Raw genomic sequence first — 22179 nt, forward strand, 5'->3', positions numbered from 1 at the left:
TCCTCCAACAAGGCCACACCTCCTAATAGTGCCATTCCCTATGGACCGAACATTCAGTCTATGGTGGCCATTCCCATTCAAATCACATAGGGACTCTGTTGAAATTGATTGCTAGGGTTATGAAGGGCGAGTGGGTAACTACCTGTGGGGACAGGACCAGTGGACTTCTAGAATTATTTTATGGACATAAATAATCCCACTTCTGCCAGGCTTAGTCAAGTGAATGCCTTTAACCCCAGCATTTGGGAGGGAGAGGCAGGTGGATTTCTATGAGTTTAAGGCCAGCTTGGTCTACATAGTGAGTTCCAGGCAAGCTAAGGTTACATAGTGAGACCCTGTCTCAAAAAAAAAAAAAAAAAATCCAGCTGGGCAGTGGTGGTGTACACCTTTAATTCCAGTGCTCGGGTAATTACAGGACAGTCAGGGCTACAGAAAAACCCTCTCTTGAAAAACTAAAAAAAAAAAAAAAAAAAAAAAAAAGGACTGAAGAGACAACTCAGTGGTTAAGATCACTGGCTGCTCCTCCAGAGGTCTTGAGTTCAATTCCCAGCAACCACATGGTGGCTCAGAACGATCTGTAATAGGATCTGATGTCCTCTTTTGGGTCTGCAGGCATGCATGCAGACAGAACACTGTATACACAATAAATAAACGTATAAACATATATTGACACACATACATATCCTTATATTCTTTCTTATTTACCTAGTCTTTGCATAATTAAAAAGAAGAAATGTAGCCAGGTGGTGGTGGTGCACACCTTTCATTTTAGCACTCAAGAGGCAGAGGCAAGTGGATTTCTGTGAGTTCAAGGCCAGTCTGGTCTATAAATGAGTTCCAGGACAGCTAGGGCTGTTACATGGAGAGACTCTTGTCTCAAAAAGCCAACAAATAAACAATTAAATGAATAAGAGAAGAAATGTGAGATGGCCATGGTGACTGATTCTAGCAGCCTGGAGGCAGAGGATGGTAGATGTCTGTGAGCTGGAAACTGGTCTTGTCTACATAGCAAGTTACAGGCCAGCCAGGCCACATGGTAAAACCCTGTCTTAAAAGACAAAGGAAGAAAAGAAAAAAAGTGAAAAGGCTTTATCGTCCACCTTTCACTCACCAGGTAAGTGGAAGATTTTTATCCTCATGGTTAGAAATGCTGTTTGGCTATGAATTCCTACCAGGGAATTGAAGCCAGATAAAAAATAAATGACCCATTGGCACTGGAGTACTTACAGGGTTTTAACTTCAATATTAGAGAGTGAATTAATCTGTTAAAGGGTGTGTGGTATGGATGCCTCAAAACACAGATGGGGGAAGTCTTGCAGTGATGACTACATACTGCCCAGAACTTTTGCTTCTTTCATGGATATTAGCTGAACACGGATTATGTTCAAGATATAGAGACAACACCATATGTTCATTTATCTGTCTGTGTGGCATGTATTTCCTGAATGTTTGGCCCTGAGACTATAAATAGAAACTACATGCTTACAGTTGTTGCAGTGCTGAAATTTATAATCGCGTGCTTGCGTGTGTGTTTATTGATAAGAGAGTTGCAAATGCATAATTGCCTCTGCTAATGTGATTAAAAGGGAAAGCTGCTGCCAGGCATGGTGAAGCATAACAAATTGGAGGTTATCCTGATCTATATAGGAAATCATGTGAACAATAAACAAAAGCCCTCACCCCCTCCCAAAAGATGTTTAGGGAATACGTAATAATAGGTGGGTGGAGACCACTTGGAGGATGTTGAAGTTAAGCTGATGGTTGTTTGGGATAGAGGGGAAATAATGCAGTTGGAAAAAAATGGCCTGATTATGATGTCATAAATGTGTAGGCCTCCCTCTTGTATCAGGACACAAAGACATCAAGACCAAACAGGTTACTTAGAGCCAAGAGGACTTCTTTCTTTAAAACTTTAGCCAAATTCAAGGAAGTCTCTCTGGGGCCTATGTGGATATATTACACTCTTTTATTGGATTCTTCTTATGTGCTAAAACCACCTTTGTTAAGTTTAGGTCTTCCAGCAATGTCATTAGTCCCATTTCACAGATGAGTCTCAGTTTAGATGATGCAGCATGGGTTTTCAGGTTAGAGTCCATGTCTGCTTACATCTAGACTTGTGTGCTTCCATACATCAAACTGCGACCCAGGATTTTTGGTGTTCAGACCTTATGTTCCTTGTTAATATCCCATTTCGAAAGTACAAAGAGGAGCTCTGAGCTCTCTCCATAGTCAGTTCGGAAAGGCTGAACGCCTCTTCTAGAACATTTTTTTTCCACCCGGAACTAGAAAGCGAGAGCTTTGTTTCCCAACGAAGAAAAAACAGTAAGGGACCGGAAGTTGCCTGTGTTATCCTCCGTGCTGGTCTCTCAGACCCGGGTGAGGCCGTAGCGCACTGCCCTTTCCCAAGATGGTTTCGAAGATCGGTTCGAGACGCTGGATGCTGCAGCTGATCATGCAGCTGGGTTCGGTGCTGCTCACGCGCTGCCCCTTTTGGGGTTGCTTCAGCCAGCTCATGTTGTACGCTGAAAGGGCCGAGGCGCGCCGGTGAGCGCGCCCACGAAGCCGTCGAATGCGGTGGGGGGCGGTACGGCCTGTCCCAGGAACTGGGGTGCGGTGATGTTGGGGGAAGATGGGGCCCAGAAGTTGGGACATTTGGACAGGGTGGAATTGGTACTCAGGCAGGTTGGGAAATGTTCTGGTCCGACCAGAGCTGATGCGGTGGCCCCACCAGTGAGAAGGGTCTCCAGTTTCTGGGGAGCAGGGGAGCTTGCGGGAGCTTAGACACTTATTCACCGTTCATTCTGTCCTCATTGCCCCCTGCGATTCGATTCACAGGAAGCCGGACATCCCAGTGCCTTACCTATATTTTGACATGGGAGCAGCTGTGTTGTGTGCTAGCTTCATGTCCTTCGGAGTGAAACGGCGCTGGTTTGCGTTGGGCGCCGCGCTCCAGCTAGCCATTAGCACCTACGCCGCTTACATCGGAGGCTATGTCCATTATGGGGACTGGCTAAAGGTGAGCACAATAAACTCTAGAAGACATTTTGCTATGGGGAAGGAGCTGCAGAGTCCTGGGGCACCTTGGTGGGCACATGTGGTACTCCCTAATGTGAAGCCCGGGGAGACTGAGGCACTAGGTTTGTAGCAGTTTTGTAAGCGGTTATTACGGAGCACAGAAGTGGCAGACCCACAGAAACCAGACAGACCTTCCTTGTAGAGTGTGGAAATGGAGGTCCCGAGATAGGAAACATACTTTCTCCAAAATCATGCTACAATGAATTATGGAACCTGTAACCCAGTTACCTGATTCCCAGAATCCTTTAAACCACCCCTTTATTAATCCCACAGTCATTAAGCAAGAGACCTTGGTGAGGTAATTAATACTATTAGGGCAGAATTTGTGTTTGCAAATGCAGTCAGTATTGGCCACTGCAAACCTGAAGGTAAGGTGGTATGGAGGCACTACTTTCAAGGCCTGGACTTCAGTCCAGTAGGGGAGGCCTGTGTGTGATGTGTGAACAGCTATGGGAAAGTGGGCCTATTTTGTTTTTTTTTTTTTTTTTTTTTTTTTTTTTTTTGTCTGTTTTCAAGACAGGGTCTCTCTGTGTAGCCCTGGCTGTTCTGGAACTCACTCTGTAGACCACCATGGTCTCAAGCTCACACCCAGAGCTCTGCCTGCCTCTCTTCCTGGGATTAAAGGTGTGAGCCACCACAACCGGCTGTTCTTGCTTTAGTTCATGTAGAGTCTGTACTACATAGAGGCAAGAACCCTGGGCTGGGGACTAGGGGTGGAGGAGGTGGCAACACGTGGCATCTGGGTTCTGCCACTTTCTATATGCGCATGGCCAGTTGTCTTATCCCCTCTCAACTCTCAGTTTCTGCCTTGTAAAGATAATTTCTCTCTCCAGGTCCACCAAACTTGGAGTAGGGAAGAGGGTTCATCAGATAGAATGGGATGTGTAGAAGGGAGCTGTTTATGTTCTTGACAACTAAGAGAAATGTAATGATTACGTTTCTTGACTGGGGGCCTCTTTTTTCCCTGGCCTTAGGTCCGTATGTACTCTCGCACAGTTGCCATCATTGGTGGTTTTCTGGTGCTGGCCAGTGGGGCTGGGGAGCTATACCGTCGGAAACCCCGAAGCCGTTCTCTGCAGTCCACTGGCCAGGTGTTCCTGGGCATCTACCTCATTTGTGTGGTAGGTTGGGGTTCTGTTAATTGGAGGCACTTGTGTGGGAGTGAAATGTGTGCTTACGCCTGGCAGAATCCTGGCTGTTGGGTAGTTCAAAGCCTTGCAGGTAATTTCTGGTGGCTCCAGAGTTCTCAAGGACCCCCCAAATGCCTGGCTGAGGGTCCCTCCTTCCAACATTATTGCCACCAGCTAGATAAGGAGTTGAATTGACCATTCAATCCCAATCCTGAGAATCTACCAAATAAGATGTGATTTTCTCATCGCTTCAGCCTCCAGAGGGGACAAAGGAGAGGTGTGGTGCCACTCAGCTCTGGTTGTAACTCTGTCACCTAGAGCTGATGGGGACCCTTCCTGGTGTTTGGGAAGGTCAGTGTAGATGAGGACGCAGATGGTCTTCAAGCACCTGACCTCATCATAGGAACCAGGGATCGCATCCCATGTGTGGAGCTCTATGTGGGCTTCCATGGTGTGTATATTCAAAAGTGGGAGTCTCCATCTGACTGTGGAGACACTTCCTTCTTTCAGAAGCTCCCAGGGGGTCAGAGATCAGCCTCCTGGGGCCCTATAGTCAGAGGGGGGAGACAGGCCATACTTTGGGAGGGTCCGAATCCCGAGAGGGGACTTGGAGGGCTCACTTTACAGGGACTGACTTGTGGGTCCCACTTCAGGGGGTCCCTCATCTGCTGCCGTCTCAAAAGGTGCTGTGTCTCTAGGCCTACTCGCTGCAGCACAGCAAGGAGGACCGGCTGGCATACCTGAGCCACCTTCCAGGAGGGGAGCTGATGGTCCAGATGTTCTTCGTGCTTTACGGGGTCCTGGCCCTGGCCTTCCTGTCAGGTTACTACGTGACCCTGGCGGCCCAGATTCTGGCTGTGTTGTTACCCCCAGTAATGCTGCTCATCGATGGCAACGTCTCCTATTGGCACAACACGCGACGTGTCGAGTTCTGGAACCAGATGAAGCTACTTGGGGAGAGTGTGGGGATCTTTGGGGCTGCTGTCATCTTGGCTACTGATGGCTGAGTTCCACAGGGAGAGGCTGATTTGGGCACAGGGGGCCACTGAGGGCCACCTTACCTTTCTCCTTGCCGGCCCAGTTGCTGTTTATTTATGCTTCTTGGTTTGTTTGTTTACCTTTTTTTTTTTTTTTTTAAATAGTTAAGATTTCTTCGCCAAGTTTGTGGCTCAGATCTTGGGAAGATGGAAGCCCTCATAGGGTTGTTGTTTTCTTCTTACCTGTTTTAGGGGAGGGCTGAGGCCAGCTGCCTCTCCTCCATGTGTCCAGGGAGGGAGGAGAGGGAGGAGTCCTTGAGAAAAGGAGTCAGGCAGAGGAGAGGTGCAGGTTTTAGGAGTGGGGGGACAGAGGAAGGGTTGGAAGTAAGCAAATGTGAAAATTCCTTTTGGAACCTGGCAGATGCAGCTAAACAGTGCTTTTCAGACTAGGTGTGTGTATGTATTCACACATGTGTGTCTTCACACATGTAGAGGGAGCCCTGCAAGGAGGGGCAGAGTGACTGGTGCTACAGAAGTCACATGGGCTCTTTGGGGGTCTGCTGGGGTGGAGACAATCCCAGCGCTCTGACCCCCACTGTAGAGTTGAGAGCTGGCCCTGGTGTGCTCTGGGATGTACAGGGTGGAGCCTGCCAGGCTGCCTACTGCTGATGCATCTGTTCTCAGTTCCTTGGTTGGCTGGATAGGTGGGGCACCCTCCTAAACACCAGACCACACGGTTCTCCAAAAATAAACATTTTATACAGACATTTTGCCTTTGCTTCTGTCTTCCCCATGGGGCACTTTGCCATTGGCTGGGACTGATTTGGAGTTTCTTGAAAGATCATCTTGGGTTAATCACCATCCTGGTCCTCCTATGATTCTCCTACCACCCCAGTTCTGAGAGTTCCCATAGTTCTTCAACTGTGTTTTTATAAAAAACAAAACAAAATAAAACAAAACGCTTCCTGGGGGTTGTGTATGCCTTTAATCCTAGCACTTGGGAAGCAGAGGCAGGCAGATCTCTGTGAGATTGAGGCCAGCCTTGTCCTGAGTGAGTTCCAGGACAGCCAGGGATACAAGGAGAGGCTCTGTCTTTTTGTTTGAAACAGGGTTTCTCTGTGTAGCCCTGGCTATTCTGGAACTCACTCTGTAGAACAGGTCCACCTGCCTCTGCCTCCCAAGTGCCAGGATTGAAGGTGTGCGCCACCACATCCGGCAATAATTTTGTTTTGGAGACAGCATCTCACTGCCTGGCCTCAGGCTTCCATCCTCTCTCCACTTCCTGGATGCTGAGGTTACAGGCATATCTCTATAGGCTTTTGATTTCCCTTCCAGCCCTTTTATAGCCTGTCTTTCCCTCTTTGCCTTTGGGGCAGCTCTTTTGAAGAAATCTTTGACTAGGGCAGCTAAAAAAGAGAACTAATGTCATATTACACATGAGGAAATGGGAAATTCAGAGAAATAAGCAGCTTGCCTCAAATCATAGAGCAAATCCACCTGGAGCTAGATGGCTGATCAGGTCTGTGGAATGTCCAAACCCAGATGTATCCTTTACACATAATCCCTAAGGGACGATGACAGGCTAGCTGCTCTTGGGCCTTGGGCCTGTCATAGTTCTTAGTGTGCCATGATGGTCTTATAAAGACACTTAGTGTATCAAGAATTATTCAAAAAGTGTTGAACAACGGCTGGAGATGTAGTTCAGCTGGTAACCCTGGGTCCAATTCCTATTCAGTGGGAATAAATCTGGTGTGAAGGCACAGCTCTATGATCTCAGCAGATAGGAAGCGAAGGCAGGATTAGTTCAAGGTCATCAGCTACATAGTGAATTTCAAGCCAGCAAAGGCTACGCTGCCACAAGAAGCGTGTGTGTGTGTGTGTGTGTGTGTGTGTGTGTGTGTGTGTGTGTGTGTGTGTGTATGTGTAGGGGTGGGCTGGAGAGATGACAGTAGTTAAGAGCACTTGCTGTTAGTCATGAGGACTAGAGTTCAGATCTCAGCACTCATGTCAGATGACTCATAAATGCCTGTAATTCCAGCTCCAAGAGATCTACTACTTTGCTCTTCATAGGTACGTGCATAAACACACACGGACAAATAAAATACTTTCTAATGTGCATGAGTATTTTGCCTTCATGTACATCTTTGCACTATGTTTTTGCCTGGTCACCATGGAGGCCAGGAAAGGGCATTGGCCTAGGGGTCTGGAGTTACAATTGGGAGCTCCCACATTGGTGCTAGGAATAGAATCTGGGTCCTATGGAAGAGTAGCCAGTGCTCTTAACTACTGGGCCATTTCTCCAGCTCCCATATAAAAATAAATCTTAAGAAAATGTTTAGGCCTCAGTGACAGCACTGGCTGCCCCTTCAGAGAATCAGTTTGGTTCCCAGCATCCATGTCAGGTGACTCACAACCATCTGTGACTTTAGCTCCAGGGGATCTTAAGTCCTATGTCCCCTTTGCCTCTGTGGTTACCTGCATGAAATGCACACTCATACTCACACACAGAGATCATTTGGGAAAAAAAAAAATTTCAAAAAACATTGAATGAAAAACCTCTGGGCTCTGGCTTCTTGCCCAGCCAAGGTGTATTGGTTTTTATAAAGATGACAGATGATCTGTAGGGGGACAGGGAGAATGTTTTAACTCTGGGCTTTTAAACCAAGGCCATCCAGTGATTTCTCTGGGTTCTTAAAGGTAAATATGTCAGTGCTGTTAGCATCTGGTCTGTGGAGAATGTTTCCTGAGTTGCTGATCCCTAAGTGGGGGAGACAATGGGAGTGTTTACCCTCTGTACCTTCCAGCTCCGTCCATGTATCTTTTGGTCCATGCCCTTCAAGCACTTGTTCTGAGAGGGTCACTATCTTTTAAAAAGAAATCTTAAAACATCAGCTGGGCCTATAGCTTAGTAGTAGAGCACTTGCCTAGAATGCCCCAGGTCCTAGGTGACATCCCCACTGTGGAAAACCCTTCCTGTGGTTTAAGTTTCCTTGGTTTGTTTTTGAGGCAAGTGTGACTGACTCAGACAAGCATTGGTATTTTAATCAAGGCCTCCTGAAGAATTGCAAGACACAAAGGAAGTAAAATGAGTGGTAGAGCAAACAGGCTTAGATGTTGCGTAAAACAAAGGAGCCTCAAGACAACACAGGCCATGGAGATTGGCCTGCCCTTGCAGTTGGTTACCTTAAGTAGAGCCCTGGAAGGCAACCCCAGCGCCGTTCCCGAGGCTGAACACCAAAGGCCATCTGGTTGTAGTTTTGGAGCAGGGTCTTTGTCTGGCTTCACTTTCTGTGTTTGTCCTGCTATAGTGCCTCAGCAGACATGGTTCAGCTTCCTCCCCTCTGCTGCCTGGGGTCATCCCCAGCAGGCATGGCTTTTAGTCCACCCTGGCTATCCCAGGGTTTACAGGGCCCATGATGGTGGGTCAGCTGCCTGGGTCAGAAGCTGGCTTACAGAAAGAGTCTGGCAGCCCCTTGGCATGGTTGACGAGTTCATAGGAATCCCGGATGTCGGCCAGACCAAACCAGAAGAAGATCCACTGCTTGTTGGAGAAGCTGCCATCGCTGTGCTTGAAGTACCTGGGTGTGGAGGCAAAAGGGCCAGCTCTTAGGACAAGGGTTTGCTCACTGCTCCCTCTGTTGTCAGGGTATTTATCTACTACATGATATCCCAGCAGGCCCAGATGTCTGTTGTTTTTATCGTAAGAACAGCACCCAGAGACAGAGCATCTCATGAAGCCTATATAACTTGCTAGGATCTCAAAGCAGGGGATGTGGGGTGCACGGATACTACATCCCCTCCTCGCCCCACAGCCTTGTGTAACAAAGGAGCTGGTACTTTGTTACTTTCTAGTGGCCACAGAGCCAGCAGTGAGGGCTGAGGATGTCCTTGCTGAAGGAAAGAGGAAGTTCCTCAGAGCCTCGAGTCAGGAGCTTGGCAACTGAGCTTGTGGGAGAGCTGGGAGGGCCAGGATCGATCATAATGCTAGTTAAATGCCACTTGCTTCAAAGAAAGCAGAGATGTGGGATTGGAGAATGTCACTAGGGGATCTTGCCCTGAGAGACTTTTCCCTGAAGAAGGAATGGAGGGAATGAATGCTCAGCTCCCGTGCTGGTGGAGCCGGCCACATGGCTGGCTGGGGCTCCTGGAGGAGGAGGGCAAGGCCTACCAGGGATTGATGGGGTTGGTGACCCTTGAGCGCCAGAACAACGTTTGCAGGTCCCTCCGAAGGCACCCCCACAGCATCTGGCCGGAACCTTGGCCCTGGCGACTGGAGCTCACCACGAATTTGTCCAGATATGGGGTGCCCCCTAACACAGGCTCCACTGTCAGAATGGCTGCCGCGTTGTACCTGGCGCAGCAGGAAAGAGGCAGGCTGGGACTTCTTGGCCTGAAACTGCCCTGCTCAGGACCTTGGGCCCTGCCCTCTGGGGCCCAGAGGCTCACCCCTCAGAGACATAGATTGAGTGCAGACGAGGGCGCAGCGACTCCAAATAGTCATCCCGGAGCTGCTTGCCAAAGCTGGTGTTGACTAGGTTCACTAGGCGGCGCTGGTCAAGGCTGTCCAGGCTGCTCACTCTGAGCATCCGCTCAGCGTTCTTAAACAGGGTGCCACAGCCTGGGGAGATTGGACAATGGGTCAGAGTCAAGACAAGATTTTCTTTCCACCCATCTCACACATCTGCCCACTTCTTGAGTTCCTTCCTCTAGTCTCCACTGTCTGGGCTCTCACCCCCTCTCAGGCTTCCACAGCATGGGGCAGCCATTGGTGCAGCCTCTCCCTTACTGCTTCCATCCTGGCTTGGAAAGCAGCCACCCCTGCTGGACTGCAGCCAGGCCTGGTGGATGCTCACCCTTGGGACCCCGCCCAGCCCACCTTCTTGCAGCCCTCACCCTTGTTACTAAAGAGCTCAGTGAGCAGTGTGCTAGCGGCAGTGATCACAGCAGAGGAGTAGTATGGCAGGCGGCTGAGGACGTCCACGATGAGCCGAATCTGCTGCCGTTCTTTGATGCTCAGCCATTCCGCGTTGGAAACAATGTCAAGGTCAGCGGGCAGGTTCACGTTGCTGAGGATCTAAGTCCCAGGGAGAAGATGAGCCTCCAGCCTTGCGCAGATACACGCCTAATACCAACCCAGGACCTGCCCCGAGGATCTCCCTTTGACAACTTAACCTTTACTTCCTCCCAAAGTCCTCTACCTGGAAAGGCCCAGATCTGGCCAGCAAGGATCAAATCCCCTCTCCAATCTTCTGTTAGCCCTTACTACTCTATTGCGGTCTGTGGCCTGCGGGTGGAGTCATGCTGAGGACTCAGGACAGGGGACTGACTGTCTTGCCTAGTGTCATGAGGTGGCATGGGAGAGGGGCACAACCTTCTGACTGGTGTTCCGCAGGCCTCCTGAATTATTGAGGAAGATGATTTTGGTGGGCTGCAAGGCTTTGGCCAGAGACGCGGTCACCTCCAGCGAGTCAAGAAGCACTGAACGACGCACAGCCGTCTCCCCAATGGGGCACAGGATTGGGATGCTGTTGGACTCCAGGCACCATTGCAACAGGTCTGTCTCCACCGAGACGATGCCACCGTAGCTGTGGGCCAGATGTGGTGCTCAAGAGGGACCAGGGCAGAGCCAGAAGAGTGGCCCACTCAGAGGATGCCAAGGTGGGCTGGGCTGACACTAACCTGGCATGGGGGGCCGGCTCTGCAGCACTCAGCACGGATCCGCCGCCAAAAAAGGGCACAGCTGTAGCTGCATTATGCCGTAGCTCATCCACCAGCACCTTGCAGCTCTGAGCAAGCTGTGTCTTAGCTTCCCAGAAGGAAAGACAGCCCGAAGGTGCTGTGGGGGCCGGCAGCCCCAGGACCACCAGCGGCTTCATGTCCATGCGTTGCAGGAAGGCCAGGGCGAAAGCCAGGCTGGACACCGCCTGTGGGCACTGGAACACCGCCTCATCCACCTGCACAGGGGAGGGCGTTCAGGGACACGACATTGGTTCTAAGCGGCTTATTCCTCCTCGGACCTTGGGACCCTCAGTGATCGCACTCTACTCAGGTGCCTTCAGACCCCACTTTTGGCTAACTTTCCGCCCTTTGCCCGTTGGGTCTTGGCCACCCCCTTATCTATCCAGCTCCTCCCAGCGGCCTTGGACTCTGGGACACCTTGGGGGGAGGGGTGATGCGACAACTCTGCTCACTGAACCCCTAACTGCGTCCACAGTGAGGGGCCTTTCTCAGACATCTCCGCTGGAGTGCTGCGCTCCCCATCCTCCTGGTAGCTCCAGGCGCCGTTTCCACAGCTTCACGGCTTCGCCCCAACCTCAGCACTAACTCCGCTCCCCTGCGCTTGGAGGTTCGAAGCTTGGCATGCGGTGACTGACGACGTGCTATTGAACAGCCTTCATCTCCTTGCTGTGACACGGCAACACCGGGATCGGCTTACCTCCACGACGGCAAAGGGCTTGTCCACCGAGTGGTAGCAGGTCTGGAATTGCGTAAGCCAATGGCGTGCCTCCCCTGGGCTGGCACCACACTGGTTCAGAAAGGCCTGGATGTCCCGCTGCACCAGCGATCTGCCGGCGGGAGGCGCAGGGGATTCGAGGGGAGTTGGAGGCGGTGTCCACGACGGCTCTTCGACGGCAGGAGACTGGACACGACCCTTCGCGCCCTCGGCGTCCTCTGCGCGAGGCCTGGCAGTGCTGAGCCGGCGTCCTGGGCTGGCGCTCTTCGCCCCACGCCGCCGCGCGCTACCGCTCAGTCTCCGTGAACCCCCAGGCCCTCCTGGGTTGCGCAGCCTTCTGGCCGCAGCAGCGGACCGCAGGGCTGTGGTCACCCACGCCGTCGCCATGACGACAACCAAACCCACTAGCCCCCCCACCCACAGGTGGCGGTCGGTCTGGAGCTCACAGCACTGGGGGTTCTTAACTTGCGTCTGAGCTGGGCTGGATCAGACCCGGGGCAGGACAGAATAGGAGGCCCCGAGTGGCTTCTGGGTGCGTTTGGGGCGGGGCAAATCACAGTTCAGGGGGCGGGGCCTCTAGAATTCTCCGCCCCTGGGTGGGGGGGGGGAAAGACTGGCACCATTAGCGCGAGGGTTACGAAGGTTACGAGGGTCAGATTTAGAGTGGCGGAACTCTTTAATCTGCTGCCAATGCCGGTTCCAGGAAGCGCTCAGGTGTCCCAGGTGTGTCTTTGCGTATTTGCAAGGTCGTGCAGGCAAGTGACGTGAGTTGGAAGGAGGAGTCTAGGAAAATTGAAACACAGGACGTAGTCCTCATTTGTAGCCTTTGGATGCCAGTACTGTTGTCAAGCCGAACGTGGTGGGTGGGGCATATTTGTAATCTAAGCTCCTGGGAGGATGGGGCAGGAGGATTACTGCGAGTTCCGGGTGAACCTAGGCTGCATAGCAGGGCCTTGTCTTAAAAGAGAAAAACCAGCACTCGTGAGACAAAGGCAGGCCTATATCAACGAGTTCAAGACCAGCCTGATCTACACACCAAGTTTCAGGACAGCCAGGGGTCTACACAATATAGAGAGATGACCCTGTCTCAAAAGAAAAAAAGACACCTGTAAGGAGTAGGTTTTTCTGCCAGTCGCTGGTCTTGTCCCCTCCAAAAACAAAAAACAAAACAAACAAACAAACAAAACAACTTGGCATGATGGCCACACACCTGTAACCCCAACATTCCCAAAGTGGAATCAGGAGGCTCAAAGTTAAGGCCATTCTTGACTTCATAAGCAGTTTAGGCTAGCCTGGGCTAATGAAACCCTGTTGGCTTGTTTTTGTGTTTTGAGACAGGGTTCCTCTGTGTAGCTCTAGCTGTCCTGGGACTTGCTCTGTAGAAGAGGCTAGTGTCAAACCCACAGATATCTGCCTGCCTCTGCCTCCCCAGTGCTGGGATTAAAGGCATGCACCACTACTGCCCAGCCTAAACCATTTCTTAAAATGGAAATCTTGTCTGAGTTCATGATCAGCTTAGCCAGGGTTTGTCAACTCCAGCCTCTGCAAGCCATCCTGAGGAATACCACCATAGCCTCAAAGTGCCCCTCTGTTAATATTAATGCTAAAATCTATTCATATGAGGATAGTAACAGAAAAAACAAAACAAAACAAAAAAAAACCACAACAACAAAAACAAAAACACCTTAAGTGTAAGGTGAGAACAAAAACCCATTACCTGCCAGATGGAATAGTGTGGCCTTCTGGCTTAAAAACTTGGAAAGTGAGCTTGTGACAGGGGCTAACAATACTTTCGTACCAGGTGACACCTTCCCAGGCAGAATGCCCGGCTCTGTAAAACCCACATCCATCATCTTCACGGTGACTCCAGGAGAGGTATTACTGTCATCCCTTTTGCACATCAGGACCTCGAGACACAGACTAGATAAGTGCCAAGTATCTAGTCAGAAGGGATGAGCATGCCGCAGGGCAGGGGTGTGTCTGTTGTGTGGACTCACCCCCATGTGCTCCCAGTCTGGTCCCCTGTTATAGAGGAGGAGATGGGACTCTGCCATTGCAAAGAGAAGGTGACTTGGCCAGGGTCACACAGCTCAGACACTTTCCCTAGTGGTTTTCGTTGTCTCTGTGTGCTTGTTTTGAAAGAGTGACTTGCTATGTATACCAGGCTGGTTTGGAACTGAGTGTGGGGAGCACAGGCGTGTGTCACCACACCTAGCTCTTGGTGAGGTTTGGTTTCCCAGGCCAGGATTCCAGGAGACTGACCAACTGGGAGAGGTGCAGTGGCCACTTGAGCATTCCCAGAATGCTGGACCGGGGGTGCCCTTCTGCAGTAGAATATGTGAGAGGCTCTGGGCTCTATCCAAATGGAAAAAGTTCCAGAGGATGCTGGGTAAGTGTGCCGACCCCTTCCTAGAAACTCTCCCTTCAACACACCCACACACACTATCCCTGGCCTGGGAGTCTGGAATGGGAGGAGTGATGACCTTTGAGTCCTCCTCACTGTGTTTCCATTCTCCAACTTAGAAAACTAGACAGGCAGTACCGCAATGTTGGTGAGGTCTCTGTGTGGGGCCTGGGCCCGTGAGTGCACACACGCCCGCGCCTGCATACACACACACACACACACACACACACACACACACACTCACACACACACACTCACAGTGGGGACCCTCCATAGCCCCTTTTTCCCCCTCTGTCCTTCCAGGCCACTGTACCACTTCTCACAGTCCCCAAAGGAGGGGACCTACTCCTTGAGCCATGGTCATTTTCATCCCAAAACTTCTCCCTGACTTCAGAGGCCCAGCCTTCAGTGTGCTTCCTCTCCCTACCGGCTCTCCTCCAAGCTCACTCTCTGGTCTCTTCCCTCTGAGCATTCCTTCCTCCTCTTCCTTCTGACCTCATCACTGTCATCCTTGTCTCGGTCTAGAACTCCCTGGACTCAGGGATGCTGCCCCCCCCCCCCCCCCCCCGGGACAGGCGGCCTCCCGAGTGTCCACCCACCTAATTCAGTTCAGTGAGCGTCACCATCATCATTCCTATTGCCCCAGAGCCTGTGGGACAGACAGATACTGGCTGGGCTTCCGCCCAGAGGGCAGTGTCCCCAGGCAGCCAATGGGACCCAGGTGTACCCTAGTGAATGATTAACACCAGACTGATGGACCTGGGGCCACTGTGTCCCCAGGGCTTCTTGCTTAGGGAAGGCCAGCCTCTGTAGGAACATAATGTATGGGAACAGTGACCTGACCTTCCAGCCAGGCAAATGCCTCCCACATCAGACTCCAGCCCTAAGAGTGGAGGCTTTCCTTCTTCTCCACCCCCTCCTGTCCTTTCATTTTGGTTGTTTTTGAGATGAAGTCTCAAGTGCCACCCTCCCTCCTTTCCTTCCTTTCTTTTTGCTCTTTGACACTCTCCACTCTAACCTAGGCTGGCCTGGCATTCACAGCATAGACCGGGCTGGCTTCAGATGGTAGCAATCCTCCTGCTCCTGCCTCCCAAGTGCTGGGATGACAGGCACGACCTCCCACATCTGTCTCTGCTCTTTCTTAGGGTTGGATATTCCTCCATTGTTTATAGACTGCTGCATCGTATTTCTCCCCAGAGCCAGTGGTTTAAAGGAGGCTATGCTCATGGATGCTGTCAATGAGGGATACAGGAAGTCCTCTCTGGCTTCTCTGCTTCACAGCCTCATGTTGTGAAGGGTCAGGATGGCTGGACTGAATCAGCAGGGATGGATGCTGAGGCCTGGACCTCTGTCTCTCTCATCTGTCTCCTTCTGGGTGGTCTGATTCAGGCTTCCTCACAGAGAGGTGGCTTGGGGGCACTTGTGAAGTAAGGCGGGTCATATGCACAAGGTCAAACTCAGCTACATAGTGAGTTCAAGGCCTACATGGGTACTTGGCTCAAAAAATAATCTTTATTTTTTTCAAGACAGGGTTTCTCTGTGTAGCTTTGGAGCCTGCCCTGGAACTCGCTTAGGCTAGGTTGGCCTTGAACTCACAGAGGTCTGTCTGACTCTGCCTCCTGAGTGCTGGGGTTAAAGGCGTGTGTCACCACTGCCCAGCTGCCATTCCGTTCTTTAAAAAAAATTATTGTGAGCTGATGTGGTGGTACATATCCAGTGACAAAGCTAAGGGTTTATGGTTTTAAGAATTTCAGTTCCAGGGGCTGGAAATATTGGTTGGTAGTTAAGAGCACTTATTTTGCAGGCTTCTACATGTATGTGGCATACATAAAACTTCCCCAAGGCCACACACATACCCATAAAAATATCAAGGCTTAATGAATTTCAGTTTTAAGTGTTTTACCAGCGCATTCCAGCAGGGGGAGCCATATACTTGTCTTTACTGACCTGGGATTTAAGGAAGGATAAAGTCAGAAGTACTGACAGGAAACTTCCTTCAGTTTTGAGACTTTAAGATGACTAGAAGAGAGAGGAGGGAGAAGAAGGCGAGAAAGAGGAGGAGGGGAAGGGTGGGGAGAGAGAAGGAGGAAATGGAAGAGAGAATTTAATAACCTTAGATGTTGGCCCACACCTTCCACCTTCTTTTTGAGACAATGTGGGCAGAGTTCATGCATGTCTTTTGTGTTTGAATGTTACAAATGGTCAAATAATGGATGTTTCAGAAGTTTCTGTGGGAAATGAACGGGTGAAGGAGAGGCCTGCAAAGTGTCAGGATTTATGAACATTCCCGTAAAATAAATATTCAATGCATTTGTCTGTAGTTACAAATAACGGCCACCAGAGGGAGACAGCACTCACGGCTCAGTCGGAGGTCGCTCTGTTCACTCAAGAACGCTGCGTGGGAATCCGCGGAGTGGATCGGTACCGAGGCCCAGGCCTGGGCAGGGGGTGGCGGAAACCCCTATCTACCGCCCTATCTAGATCAGCAGTCAGAGCCGGGCGGGTCGAGCCCTCCTGGTTTCCCAGCGGGGAGGGGATCTGAGCGGTGACCTGCTCGGGGTGGGGTGGGTGGAGTGTGATACCCAGGGTCTATGGGGAGCAACTTGGGGAGCCACTACAGGAGTTGGGAAGCTGGCGCTTGAGGGCAGATGATGCAGAAACCGAGGCTGGACACTCGGAGCCACAGAGGGGCTGGTTACAACAGGGTTACTTACTTTTCAAAGCAAAATACATTTTTTTTTTTGTTATAAAAGTAATGTGGGAAAATTACTGAAAAATTGAAAATTGGTTAAACACAATTTACCCGGCCTACAAATGTATTGTAGTTGATCTTTTTCCTTCTACATTCTTTTTTCTTTCTTTACTTCTTTCTTTTTTTTTCTTTTCTTTTTTTTTTTTTTTTTTTTTTTTGAGACAGGGTTTTTCTGTGTAGTTTTGGAGCCTGTCTTGGAACTCTGCTTTGTAGTCCAGGTTAGCCTTGAACTCACAGAGATACTTCTGCCTCTGTCTCCTGAGTGCTGGGATCGTGCACCACCCCACCCCAGTTAAATTCTTATTTTTATTTTTTAAAATTTCTTAAAATTAGAAGCAGGTAGCCCAGGCTGGCCTGTGACTAGTAGTAATGCTGATACTTCAGCTTCCCCTTTTGCATTTTAAAATCAACCAACCACAACAAGAAGACTCACAGGGCCTCAAGCCTGTGAGATGACTCAGTGGGTAATGGTGTTTGCTGCTCGTCGATGCCCAGAGCTCACACAGCAGAAGTGAAGAGTTGTTTTGTAACCTCCACACGCACTTCAAACACACACACACACACACACACACACACTTCATGCTCACATAGATATTGTAATTAGAAAATAAAAATAAGGGCCGGGCATAGCAGTGACCTCCTTTAGCCTCAGCACTCAGGAGGCAGAGGCAGGAGGATCGCTGAGCTTGAAGCCAGCCTGGTCTACACATCAAGCGCCAGGGCAACCAAGGCTAAGGTAGAGAGACCCTGCCTCAGAAACCTCACCAAATCAAACAAAAGCATAAACAAGTTTAAAAGAAAATAAAAGATACAGTTTCACTAGGAAGGCTTTATGATGTAAACCCATAATCTCAGCACTTGGGAGGCAAAAGCAGAAGGGTCAGAAGTTCAAGTCCAATATATTGAGTTTAAGGCTAGCTTGTGCTACATGAGACCCTATCCCTAAACAAACAAAACAAACGTTATATTTATTTATTTTTCAGGGTCATCGAGCAACTGAATCAGGAAAGGTTAAGTGTTTGCCTACTTTTCTCCACTTAACCTACAGGTGTCTGTGTGTGGGGGGGGGCAGGGGTGAAGGGGTAGGGGAATGGGGATAGAGTGGAGGAATGGAGGTAGAGGGGTGGGAAGGTGTCTGGAGAGACAGCTCAGAGGTTAAGTGTACTTGCCAGGCAGTGTGGTGATGGATCACACCTTAAATCCCAGCACTCCGGGGGCTGAGGCAGGTGGATCTCTGTGTGTGAGTTCAGCCTGCTCTACAAGAGCTATTTCTAGGACGGGGAAACCCTATTAAAAAAAGAAAAGGAAAAAAAAAAAATAAGAGTGCTTGCCACTTGCGGCTCTTGCAGAGGACCTGGGTTTGGTTCCTAGCACCTATGAGATGCCTCACAAACATCTGTAACTCCAGTTCCAGGGGCTCAGATGCCTCTTCTCACCTCTGCGGGCACTGAGCACAGACATGCATGGTGCACAGACATGTGTGCAGGCAAAACCCCCACCCTCATAAAAATAAATTTTAAACTACAGGTGGTGCTGTTCACTTCGAGTCCCAGGGAGGCTGAGGTAGAAGGATCATGAGTTGAAGGTCAGCTGAGCTACATAGCGAGACCCAGTTGCAAAAGAAATAGATGAATAAAAATGAAAACATAAAAACATTAAACGGTTGTTTGCTTGTGTGGGCTCTGGGATCACACACTGTTGTGACAGGATCTGGAGCAGGGACAGGGACACAGGCAGTAGTCTCTGGTGAGGAGGATTGCTAAGGGCATGGGAGAAAAAGGGTCTTTGTGCTAGCCTCTCAAGAGTCAGGTCAGTATGCGGCAGGAGCAGCTGTCCTTGTGAACTACCTGCTCAACCCCCAGGATGGAAGACTTGGATACATCCCCCAGTCTGGACAAGCCCTCCTTTGGTGTGGTCTCAGCCTGCATCACCTCCTCCTCAGTGGTCCCCACAGGTGCTCACTGTCACAGAAACCTGCAGCAGGTTTGGGAACAGGGACAGGGATGGGGGCTGGACCCACATAAGCCAGTCTGGGGAGGGCTAGAGAGAGATGAAGACGTTACTCAGAAGGAAGCTTGAGTCTCAGAGGCTCAGAGGCACTCATTACAGCCAGGAGTAATTAAAGGAGTGGAGGTGGGCCAGCATCCCTCTGGAGGCTCTTGGGGCAACAGAGATAAAGGTGAGAGAGAGAGCCTGTGAGCCCTGCACCATCAGAGAATTTGGCGATTGGAGAACTGGCTGAGGGAGAGTCACCCATTTCTGTGCTGACCATCAGAGGACGGGTGCTGCAATCTGGCTTCCTCTTGATGGCCAGATTACACTAGCCTGAGCTAGTATTGCCTTCTCTGTGCTGTGGGATCCTGGGCTGATTGCTTTACCTCTCTGCACCCCATTCTGAATAAGCGATGATGTAGCTGATTGCTTGGGCCTGGAAGGATTGCTGCTGGGATTAAATGCAAGATACACTGAAACATGCTGAGTTTGCAGTAGCAAACACACATAGAACAGGCAATCAAAGTATAGTCGGAGATGTAAATACAATACTTATGGATGTGTGCTGGTTGTTTTTTGTCAACTTCATACAAACTGAGTCATATCTATAAAGACAAAATCTTAACTGACAAAATTCCTCCATAAGATTGTCCTACAGGCAAGTCAGTGGCGGGTATTTTCTTGACTGATGATTGATGTGGGAGGGCCCAGCTCATCGTGGTGGGGGCACCCCTGGGTAGGTGGCCTTGGATGGTATAAGAGCAAGGAGGAGCAGCCAGTAGGGAGCATTCTCCATGGCTTCCTCGTCAGCTCCTGCCTCCAAGTTCCTGCCCCTACTTCCTTCAATGATTGACTGTGATTTTGAAGTGTAAGCAAAATAAACTCTTTCCTCCCCAAGTTGCTTTTGGCCATGGTGTATTCTCACAACAGAAACCTTAACTAAGACAGTACCAAAGTCTAATAAAAGAAGTCTAAGGCTTGGAGGGGGGTGGTGGTGGAGGCAGAGGCAGGCGGGTCTCTATGAGTTCGAGACTAGCCTGGTCTACAGAGCTACACAGAGAAACCCTGTCTGGAAAAACAAGCAAACAAACAGGGTATCATTAAAGTCTCAGGGAAAAGATTTTTTTTTTTTTTTTTAAGACGAGATCTCATGTAGCCCAAGTTGTCCCCTTAAATCGTAAATGTAGCCAACCAAGGTTGACTCTGAACTATGGATTCCTTCAACTAAGTGTCCTGAATGCGGATGTACGTACAACTTACACTCAGCTTAAAGTGTTTTAACCTTTATTTCTTAAAAAAAGAAAAAAAAAAAGTTTGAAGGTCAGTTGTGGTAGCACACACCTTTAATCCTAGCACTTGGGAGGAAGAGGAAGGCAGATCTCTGAGTTCGAGGCCAGCCTGGTCTACAGAACAAGTTTCAAGACAGCAAAAGCTACACAAAGAAACCCTGTCCCCCAACCCCCAAAGAAGTTGAAAAAAATCATATACCAAAGTTAACAAGACCCAAAGACTATACAAGTGAGTGAACTGTACACTCAGAGCAGCCATCTGGAATGGAGGCCATGGAGTGTGACATTGGATTGCACACTTCCCTATAGAATACATTCTAACTCACTTGTCCACTGCCAAAACTGCAAGGTTCATGAGTTAGAAGTATAAAAGCAAGTATGTTTATGCTCTCATATTCACGTGTAATGTATGTTTGTGTATGAACAGATGTGCATGTGGGTAGGGCAACAAGAAGGGGCAGGTATTAGGCATGAGGAAGGCTGAATGCAGGTAATGGATGTCTCCCAAGTTCTGGGATTAGGGGTGTAAGCCAGCAGCCTGGTTGGGGTAGTTTCACATATTCTTACTGGTTTGCTTTGTGCTATTTTCTATTTATCTTACCCTTTGAGTGCCCTTGCAAGGCAGCCCCTTTTTCTAACATTTACAAATGCTGAATCCAAAAGCCAGAGATCAGCGTGCAGGAGGCAGGATTTGGGTACAGACCTATGTGAGACTGAGACACACACACACACACACACACCACACACACACGCACGCACTGCATACCACACATACATCCACACACATACCACACATACAAACCACACACATACCACACACACAGCACACACATTTACACAATACCACATGTACCACATACTACACACACATACATCACACACATCACACATACCACACACCACTCCTCACCCGCATGCAGCACACATACCACACCACACATACAAACAAAAGACAGCCCCTGTAAACTGCCAGGTACAGAACCATGGAAAGCAGGCCTGGAGTCTCCAGGTAACTCAGGCCTGGGGGAACTACAGGAGGAAGGTCCCCCAATTCCTCCATGCCATCTCACCTGAACACATACCTATATACATATCTCAAGGGAGTGGCCTGGCATTCATCTCTCTGTGGGTCATACGGTGCTGTCACCTGCCATGGAATCCTAGTCATCCCTCAGTCTGTGCCTCCCCACATCGCTAGGCTCGGGGCCTGACTCCTTACTGTTGGACTGCAGTCCCTTGGGGCTCTGTCCTTTGCAGTACCTCCTTCCTGGAAGGTGACTGGAGAAATTACCAGAGGGCACAGGAGGAAGAGGGTGCTGTGTGGGAGCAGACCGTGAGGACACTGAGCTTTGGTCAGGGTCCCAGTGTGTGCAGTCCAGCCCCGTTCTAGAGCTTGTTGTGTGGTTCAGGCAGGTCTTGAACTTGGATTCTCTTGTTCCAGACACCCAGGTGCTGGGGTCACCAGTGAGAGCCACCATGTCTCGTGAAATAGCACTTCATTTTTGTTTGTTTGTTTTGTTTTTTGGAGACAGGGTTTCTCTGTCTTGCTTTGGAGCCTGTCCTGGAACTAGCTCTGTAGACCAGGCTGGCTTCGAACTCACAGAGATCCACCTGCCTCTGTCTCCGGAGTGCTGGGACTAAAGGCGTGTGCCACCAACGCCCTGCTTGCACCGCCTCCTGGCTTGCATTATATTTTGAATGCAGTCAAATTTATAATTTTTATTTGTTCATTGTTTTTGTATTTAGGAAGGCCTTCTCTTTCTCATTACTGAAGTCACGGTGCTCTGTCTGCACGTTCCGAAAGGAAACAAACAAAGCCCTGGCGGGCTCCACTCCTCCTGCAACCAGACGGGATTTAATTAAGAGCAAATGGAGATTTAATGAGCCTGCAGGCCCTGGTCTAGACTTAGAAAGAATCGATTTCAGTAACGTGGGCGTGTGAGGAGAGGTGATGTGTCTGACACTCACATGGTGCGCACAGAAGGACGCTGAGAGGCAGCCTAGGGGTGTAGCCTAGGATCTGTGCCTCGGTTTCCCCATCTGTGAAGGCAGGCCGTGGCACTAACTTGGCAACATTTTAGGACAAGGCAGATGCAGGATCAGTCA

At 49.9% G+C, this 22179-nt stretch overlaps 2 protein-coding genes across 3 annotated transcripts; one reads left to right on the top strand and one right to left on the bottom strand.

Annotated features, from left to right (window-relative positions):
- Positions 1–2334: 2334 nt before the first annotated feature.
- On the top strand, positions 2335–5949 carry Tmem101 (transmembrane protein 101). 2 transcript variants are annotated; one of them, XM_051178412.1, is made up of 4 exons: positions 2335–2544; positions 2836–3016; positions 4050–4196; positions 4904–5949. In XM_051178412.1, exons 1-4 carry the CDS (start codon positions 2408–2410, stop codon positions 5210–5212), a joined length of 774 nt encoding a protein of 257 aa, XP_051034369.1. In that variant the 5' UTR covers positions 2335–2407; the 3' UTR covers positions 5213–5949. The 2 variants fall into 2 exon arrangements, with proteins under 2 accessions (XP_051034369.1, XP_051034377.1); XM_051178420.1 differs by lacking the exon at positions 2335–2544 and adding an exon at positions 2586–2608.
- A 2250-nt stretch (positions 5950–8199) lies between these two features.
- On the bottom strand, positions 8200–12179 carry Nags (N-acetylglutamate synthase). The gene is made up of 7 exons (XM_051178431.1): positions 11619–12179; positions 10862–11136; positions 10554–10767; positions 10076–10256; positions 9629–9800; positions 9351–9533; positions 8200–8760 (listed from the first exon to the last, which is right to left on the bottom strand). Exons 1-7 carry the CDS (start codon positions 12021–12023, stop codon positions 8607–8609), a joined length of 1584 nt encoding a protein of 527 aa, XP_051034388.1. The 5' UTR covers positions 12024–12179; the 3' UTR covers positions 8200–8606.
- Between the last annotated feature and the right edge of the window lie 10000 nt (positions 12180–22179).

Source organism: Phodopus roborovskii, unplaced genomic scaffold (assembly GCF_943737965.1).
Source record: "Phodopus roborovskii unplaced genomic scaffold, PHOROB, whole genome shotgun sequence".
Classification (NCBI taxonomy): domain Eukaryota; kingdom Metazoa; phylum Chordata; class Mammalia; order Rodentia; family Cricetidae; genus Phodopus; species Phodopus roborovskii.

Excerpts from the sequence above, each read along its gene's own strand:
- Tmem101 (XM_051178412.1), top strand. The coding sequence starts at position 2,408 with ATGGTTTCGAAGATCGGTTCGAGACGCTGGATGCTGCAGCTGATCATG. Across the intron at positions 3,017-4,049 it reads ATTATGGGGACTGGCTAAAG|GTCCGTATGTACTCTCGCAC; the intron begins GTGAGCACAATA and ends CCCTGGCCTTAG. Across the intron at positions 4,197-4,903 it reads GCATCTACCTCATTTGTGTG|GCCTACTCGCTGCAGCACAG; the intron begins GTAGGTTGGGGT and ends CTGTGTCTCTAG.
- Nags (XM_051178431.1), bottom strand. The coding sequence starts at position 12,023 with ATGGCGACGGCGTGGGTGACCACAGCCCTGCGGTCCGCTGCTGCGGCC. Across the intron at positions 10,768-10,861 it reads GAGCCGGCCCCCCATGCCAG|CTACGGTGGCATCGTCTCGG; the intron begins GTTAGTGTCAGC and ends TCTGGCCCACAG. Across the intron at positions 9,534-9,628 it reads TCAATCTATGTCTCTGAGGG|GTACAACGCGGCAGCCATTC; the intron begins GTGAGCCTCTGG and ends CTGCTGCGCCAG.